This window comes from Atheta coriaria, unplaced genomic scaffold (genome assembly GCF_025399875.1).
Source record: "Atheta coriaria isolate IRGN ID8LTWV9N9 unplaced genomic scaffold, Caltech_Dcor_3.1 hic_scaffold_7_pilon, whole genome shotgun sequence".
In the NCBI taxonomy this organism is placed as follows: Eukaryota; Metazoa; Arthropoda; class Insecta; order Coleoptera; family Staphylinidae; genus Dalotia; species Dalotia coriaria.
This window is the reverse complement of record NW_027045449.1, coordinates 4933647-4940188: the sequence shown is the minus strand read 5'-3', so window position 1 is coordinate 4940188 and position 6542 is coordinate 4933647. Positions and strand designations below refer to the sequence as shown.

Genomic DNA, 6542 nt, shown 5'->3' with positions numbered 1-6542 from the left:
GTTCACTGATTAACAAAACGTGCACTTCATTAATAAAGACAGAAATTCATTGTCTGCGCAATGAACCTGCGCCTAAAGTAGTGTTGGGAGACAATAAGTTGTTGTTAATACGTGACATCCTCTTTCCATTCAATACTTAACATTGCTTTTACATTTCATTAATTTTTTGCGTTGTAGGTATTTCTAGATGTTTGCAGTTGCAAATGTTGTATGGCACGTATCACCCACTATAAAATTACATTTTTCGAGTTGAAAAGAAAATTAGGACTCCTCTTTCTCACTTTGTAGTGAAAAATGAACCCTTTCTTAATATTGTAATGTATAAACACAATGTCCTTGGGAATAATTTAATATCTTATTTCAATAAATACAATGAGTAACAATTAGTGCACAATAATAAACTCGCGTAGATCTTTGTACTTTCGCAAAAACCAGTTTGACTCGACATAACAGTTACTCGATCTTTGAAAATTTATTTTCTGTTCGTATTAATTAGGCTCACGTCGGTTGTGATACTGTTCGCGGCACAGCAAATAAAATAAAATTACAGTTTACATGAGAGAAATTAGTAACATAAAAGTTTCCACATATCAATTGTTCTAAAATTTTGAATTGGAGAGTACGTCAGCTCCGAAAATCTCGAATACGTTTACAAAGGCATCTCGAAGTTGACGTCGAGGTGCGCGTCACGCGCCATGCTCACGATGTTCGACAGCTTGACGGCGAGACGGGCGGCTTCGTCAAGATTGTCGACAGGAAGAATCTTAAGACCAGAGCTCGCAATCAACACTTTGGCGTCGTCGACGTTGGTGCCCTGCAGACGGCACACAATTGGCATCTTCAGATCGAGATCTTTGGCCGCGGCGATGATACCCTCAGCAATAACATCGCACCTAAATATTTATACATTAGCATTGCATCATTGCGGGTATATAAGCTTAAATTACCTCATAATGCCACCGAAAATGTTAACCATAATGGCCAACACCTTGGGATCGGAGGTGATGATTTTAAAAGCCTCCTTGACAGCCTGCGCAGTAGCACCGCCACCAACATCCAAGAAGTTTGCCGGGGAACCACCATGCAACGAAATAATGTCCATCGTTGCCATGGCTAAACCAGCGCCGTTGACCATGCAACCAATGTTGCCGTCCAAAGCGATGTAGTTGAGATCGAACTTAGAGGCAGCAATTTCTTTCTCATCTTCCTGGGTAAAATCGCGAAGAGCAAAGATTTCCTTTTGACGGAAGCCAGCATTGTCATCGAAACGGAATTTAGCATCAAGTGAATAATCTATAAAAAAAAAATAGATATAAACTAAATTACCACGTTAAATTTAAACAAATCGGACATACAGTTATCATTCTGTTCTTCGGCATAAGGGTTGATTTCAATCAACAGAGCATCCTTCTTAATGAACAAATCGTACATCTTCAGGAGCATATCGCCGGTCTGTTCCTTAACCCTGCCGAGCCCAACACGCTCAGCGACAGCTTCAGCCTGCTCTTTGGTCAACCCAGTCATAATGTCGATTGGTTCGTACGTAATTGCTTTCGGATTATCGGCAGCAACTTCCTCGATGTTCACTCCACCTTGGGAAGACGCAATAATAACTGGTCCCTAAAATAACATCACATTGTATATGCTCTGCTAACATTTAGATTTAAATAACTTACGTTAAACGCGCGTTCCATCATCACCGCGAAGTAAAACTCCTTCCTGGGGAATTTGCGTTCCGCAACCATTACTGCGTTGCAGATCCTACCCTTCTCACCTGTTTGTTTGGTAACTAACAATTCACCCAACATCTTTTTAGATATATCATGTGCTTCCTGTGGGCTGGATTGGAAGAAAAGAGAATTCAAATACTAAGTAATTGCAGTAATTTATTACAGAAAAGATTAGACATACCTGTAAACAGGTTTGACACCTCCCTTGAAACCATTCTTGAAAGCACCTTTGCCTCTGCCTCCAGCCAAGACCTGTGCCTTCAGAATCAGGTCATTTGTCTTGAGGGAGTCTGCAATTTTCTTTGCTTCTTCAGCAGTTTTGGCAACACCAAAGTTGGGCACCTGAATGCCAGCTTCCTTCAGCAAGGTGTAGCTGATATGTTCATGGACATTAAGGTTGCGCTGTTGTTGTTGCTGTGGGTTCCATTTATTACTGGCAATGCCAAGAGTCTACAAAATACATACAACATTATATAAGTCACTAGGTTATGTAGACTTCTAGTGAAGCAGGTGGAAACCTAGTGCAAATTTACGAAAAAATCACGTCATAAGGAGATTCGTATTATGTAATATTTATGATGAAATAGGTGCAAAATGGCATGTAAATAGCTCATAAATGTGTGCTATTTTAATTTGGGCGGATTTTCTGCGGAAATCGATTTTTCTATTATTGCATGTTATTGTTTGTGTTTCTGGGGCACAATATGTAAAAAAGACCTACCTTGGAGGCATTCTTGCTGACTAGGCTCTCCGCCAGGCTCAATCCTCTCAAAAGAGTCGCCATTGTTACGTTCTCAAACTACTGGTGCCAGCCTCGTAAAACTTAGCGCGGACGACTGACAGCTATTGTGTTAGTAGAGTAGTAAGTCCACGAGAACCTGGTGCACGGCGCGACCGGAATATGCGCCTTGTGAGCGAGTGACAGACGTTTTAGCTTAGCACACGCGCAACGATCTAACTAAATTCGAATTCAAACTCTTTGCAGTCCGATTTCCAGGTCCAAATCGAATTAGAAACTCCCGTGTGCGTGTCCGTTCGAAGCCTGCAACAAAAATGTCCAGATTTCAAACTTCAAAGTACATGTACGCAGTACGCAAGTGAGAACGCATAATAGAATCAATTAAATCATGTTGAAATGGACGTAATAAATGTTGTAATTGGTCGCAGTACTACTAAGCGTGATGCCTTGATGACTAAGCACGACGCATTTTACACTTTACGCGTGATTATCGAATGAGAAATCACAAACAAAATGTTTCAATGCTGCTTAATCTAATCACGACAAATTTGTTTGTGGGATTATAATGTTTGCGATAACATGTAAATTCCAAAGTCTTGCAAAACTTACCAATATTGATTTAAATATAATACACTACAATTTTTTTATATATCGCATTGCATTTTGCTGCTGCGTTTGATGCCGTTTTGAAATGTAATGTTTCTGTCTAAATCTTGATTTATTGTCATTCAATTGCAAAGTTTTGACGGTTTTAATTATCCAAATTGTTTGTTATTCTGGACAGATATTTTATAATGCACATCTGCTTATAATTGAAAATTTCTCGTGAGACTATATGCATTTTATCCATAAAGCATCTCAGCGGCTATGGTGGAACGCCGCGCAATGGCGAAGAAGACTCCTGGGTCACACAAGAAACTACTCTACAACTTTTTCCGTCATAAATCAGTTTATCCCACATAAGACTCGAAAACTCTACATGTTCAAACCACTTTTACTTCCTAGCATTTTGTCCCTCGGTGGTAAGAACGATTTCAGTCCAAATCCTGATGTTGACGCCGAAATTGAAGATAATATCACACATTTGATTATCCTTGCGAAGCTTGCGCTCGAGAAAGGTGATAAAGAACGCGCTGAGGCAATTCTTGACATGGGACTTAAACTCTGTGAAGAAAGAAATATTACTTTTGGTATGCCCTTTATGTACGACATTTTGGCAACCATAGCTTTATCCAATGGAGAGATAGACAAAGCAGAGAATCTGCTGGTCACCATCATTGAGAAAATGTCGAAAGTAGGAGCTTCTGAGGATGACCATCATATTGTAGATTTTAAATTACGCTTGGCTAGGATTTACAGCGCATTTAGAGAGTACGATCTTGCCGAAATCGGGTTTAAATCGTGTCTGGAAGCACAGAAACAAAAAATAATTGAGGGGGACATCAGCACCAAAACAGGCATGCTCTATGTTAATATTCTCTTTTGGTACGGAATACACAAAATCAGAAATAATTATTTTCTCAGTGCCAAAAAGTTATTGGATACTGCTTATGATTATTCCGGGAAAATCAAAGGCTTATCACCTTATCAGGAAATGGTCATCTTGTACACTCTCGCCGATTTGAATATGGAATTAGGTGAGATGGACATAGCACTAGTAAATATGCAGAATGCTGTGATGTTAGGGAAAGGAATTGGTAGTACTGATTTACCACGTTGCTATGTGAAGTTAGCGAAGATCTATCACAAAATGAAAGTGGATGACCAAGCGCGATTTGCAGTCGAGGAGGGTGTAAAACTAGCTAAAATTTTCAATCATTTTGACGTGTTGCAAGATGGTCACGAACTACTCGCCGAGCTTAACAAGAATAAAATCGATTCACCCAAAATGCCAAATATGGACGATCCCGCAAATATTATGTCTTGACGTAAATTGAAAATTATGTGGGTGTAAATTTTTGAAACTGTTTATTCCACAAAATATAAATCTATTCATATCTATTCATAACAGTTCAATTGTTGAAAGTAAAACAAGGCAAATCCAATGCAATTGGAGAATCTGGAACAATTTCGACGCCCGGTTCAGTAAGGTTCGTAAACCTTTCGTTTACAAACTGATCCACATTCATTACATCATCGGATCCTATGCTGGTATCCAAGATGTTAGCCACGGGTGCATCTGGGAGAAATTCAACCAAATGCAGTTTGTTCAAATCAAACTCTTCACTCTTCTTTTTCTCTTTTTCAGTTGGTGTACTCATGTGTTCGTCGTTTACATCAAATGATAATATGTTGGGAATCGTTTTTCTAAAGATGTCAACTTCTTTACCAACGTGATCCTGTTGATTAGTGTCTTCGCTATTTGTTTCTTGTTTCTTTTTGACAAGGTATTCGTTGTTAGTGTAATTATTTTCTTTTGCGTCATTTGAAGTACTTGCCGAAGATGAAAATACAGATTTGTCATTAAAATCTTCATTGAAAATATGTAGAATTTCGAAATGATTGTCAAGCGTTTTGTTTGGACTTGTTTTTGTGGGTGCAAAGAGTTTTTTCTTAGGTTCAGTAATATCAATAAGATATGTAATGTCCGAATTCAATTCAACATTATTTACAGGTTTACTGTTCACATCTTCTATCGATGTAAGTTCGTTGCTTGTTGAAGTTGCCCCTTGTGTAAACATAAATTTCTTTGCTGGTTGAATTAAAGAAGGCGGATTCGCAAAACAAAGCTCGTTTGTAGTTTCGGTTGTATCGAGTGTATTAGAATCAACGGATTCTAAAAATGAATCATCCAACAAAAATGAAAATATATTAACATCTTTACAGATTCCACTTTCATTAAACCGATAGTCCCCTTCTTTAATATCTAATATTTTTGCCAAAAGTGAATCCACAACAAATTCAGACTTAACTGTTGCTGGCCTCAGAAAGTTTTTAGCCATCACACGCGCATTTTTAACAAGACTGATTAATTCCTTGCAGAATTTTTCACCGCGTTTGCCTTTATTTGCTTTCAGTGCAGTTTCAATCAGAAAGTTCCATGAATTGCAATCCTGCTGCATCATCTGATTGGTTGCTCCATGATCCGGATTCTTTTTCAAGTGGGCAGCCATGCGATTACGACCCAAATACGCTTTTTTGCATGTAGGGCATTTATATTGTGCAGGAATATTTCGTTTCTTGGGATTTGATTCCAAAGAAACCAGAGGAGGTGGTTCAGTTATATTATTTCGGGTTTTGATAGGTTCAAACTGTGCTGTATGCAATTCTTCAACAGGTTTCATACTGCCCTTTACATTTGTTACAATTTTTTCATAATCCTAAAACCAAGCATGTTGTAGTATATGCAACAAACTAAACGTTTTTTTTTAATTATACCTTTTCCATGTGTGTTGGTGGTTTTGTTATCCTACCACATCTAGTTCTTGATGTGCTGACACACAACTTAGGAGGTGCTACTTCTACTACATCACTTTTTAATACAGCTTCTCCTGGTCTTTTCTTTGGTCTGCCCCTGGTCAATCCAGTTTCAGCATTACTAATTATCTCTGGTTCTTCCTTTTTCTGAATTGTATTTAAAAATATAGTTATTATACATTTTATCTTAGACCTAAAGAACAACTTACATATAAATTTAATTCTGCTGGTTGAACAATTTTATAATTCAGCATGGTAGAAGGTTTCTTTGGTGTTTTTTCTTTGTTTTCAAGACTTATGTTGTGTACACCTAATGCCATTGCTTGATCCATTGATAAATGAACAAGTTGTGAAGTGCCATCAATCTAAAGTATGAAAAAATACTTAATGAAAACATGTTGAATTTAAATCAGTCTTTATTACCATTTCAATTCGAATTATGTAGGAATCTTCTACAGTCGAATGCGAGTTTGCAGTCGCCACAGATTGCGTTGTCTCTGAAGCATTTACAACGGTTTGCATCTTGAAAATAATTGTTATTATTATCTGCTACACAAACATTTATATTCAGGAGAATTAAAAGTATCCTGACAGTTCTGCTCAGGTGAAAAAGTTAGGTTATAAAAACAAAAGTTCAAAATCAGAATTTAAAACTA

At 37.7% G+C, this 6542-nt stretch overlaps 3 protein-coding genes across 3 annotated transcripts; 1 reads left to right on the top strand and 2 right to left on the bottom strand.

The window, feature by feature from the left end:
* Positions 1–333: 333 nt before the first annotated feature.
* On the bottom strand, positions 334–2753 carry ScsbetaA (Succinyl-coenzyme A synthetase beta subunit, ADP-forming). Its single transcript, XM_065307581.1, has 6 exons — positions 2452–2753; positions 1912–2180; positions 1677–1839; positions 1356–1620; positions 948–1293; positions 334–893 (listed from the first exon to the last, which is right to left on the bottom strand). The coding sequence occupies exons 1-6, from the start codon at positions 2512–2514 to the stop codon at positions 650–652; spliced, it is 1350 nt and encodes a 449-aa protein (XP_065163653.1). The 5' UTR covers positions 2515–2753; the 3' UTR covers positions 334–649.
* Positions 2754–2910: 157 nt separating this feature from the next.
* Positions 2911–4470, top strand: LOC135795798 (tetratricopeptide repeat protein 19, mitochondrial-like). The gene has a single exon (XM_065307584.1). It carries the CDS (start codon positions 3305–3307, stop codon positions 4394–4396), a length of 1092 nt encoding a protein of 363 aa, XP_065163656.1. The 5' UTR covers positions 2911–3304; the 3' UTR covers positions 4397–4470.
* LOC135795793 (uncharacterized) lies at positions 4421–6491 on the bottom strand. The gene is made up of 4 exons (XM_065307579.1): positions 6310–6491; positions 6096–6251; positions 5848–6033; positions 4421–5789 (listed from the first exon to the last, which is right to left on the bottom strand). Exons 1-4 carry the CDS (start codon positions 6406–6408, stop codon positions 4482–4484), a joined length of 1749 nt encoding a protein of 582 aa, XP_065163651.1. The 5' UTR covers positions 6409–6491; the 3' UTR covers positions 4421–4481.
* Between the last annotated feature and the right edge of the window lie 51 nt (positions 6492–6542).

Coding starts and splice junctions, on each gene's coding strand:
- ScsbetaA (XM_065307581.1), bottom strand. CDS start 2,514: ATGGCGACTCTTTTGAGAGGATTGAGCCTGGCGGAGAGCCTAGTCAGC. Junction 2,181..2,451: donor TCAGCAAGAATGCCTCCAAG/GTAGGTCTTTTT, acceptor TGTATTTTGTAG/ACTCTTGGCATTGCCAGTAA. Junction 894..947: donor ATTTTCGGTGGCATTATGAG/GTAATTTAAGCT, acceptor ATAAATATTTAG/GTGCGATGTTATTGCTGAGG.
- LOC135795798 (XM_065307584.1), top strand. CDS start 3,305: ATGCATTTTATCCATAAAGCATCTCAGCGGCTATGGTGGAACGCCGCG.
- LOC135795793 (XM_065307579.1), bottom strand. CDS start 6,408: ATGCAAACCGTTGTAAATGCTTCAGAGACAACGCAATCTGTGGCGACT. Junction 6,252..6,309: donor ACATAATTCGAATTGAAATG/GTAATAAAGACT, acceptor TTCATACTTTAG/ATTGATGGCACTTCACAACT. Junction 6,034..6,095: donor CAGCAGAATTAAATTTATAT/GTAAGTTGTTCT, acceptor AATACAATTCAG/AAAAAGGAAGAACCAGAGAT.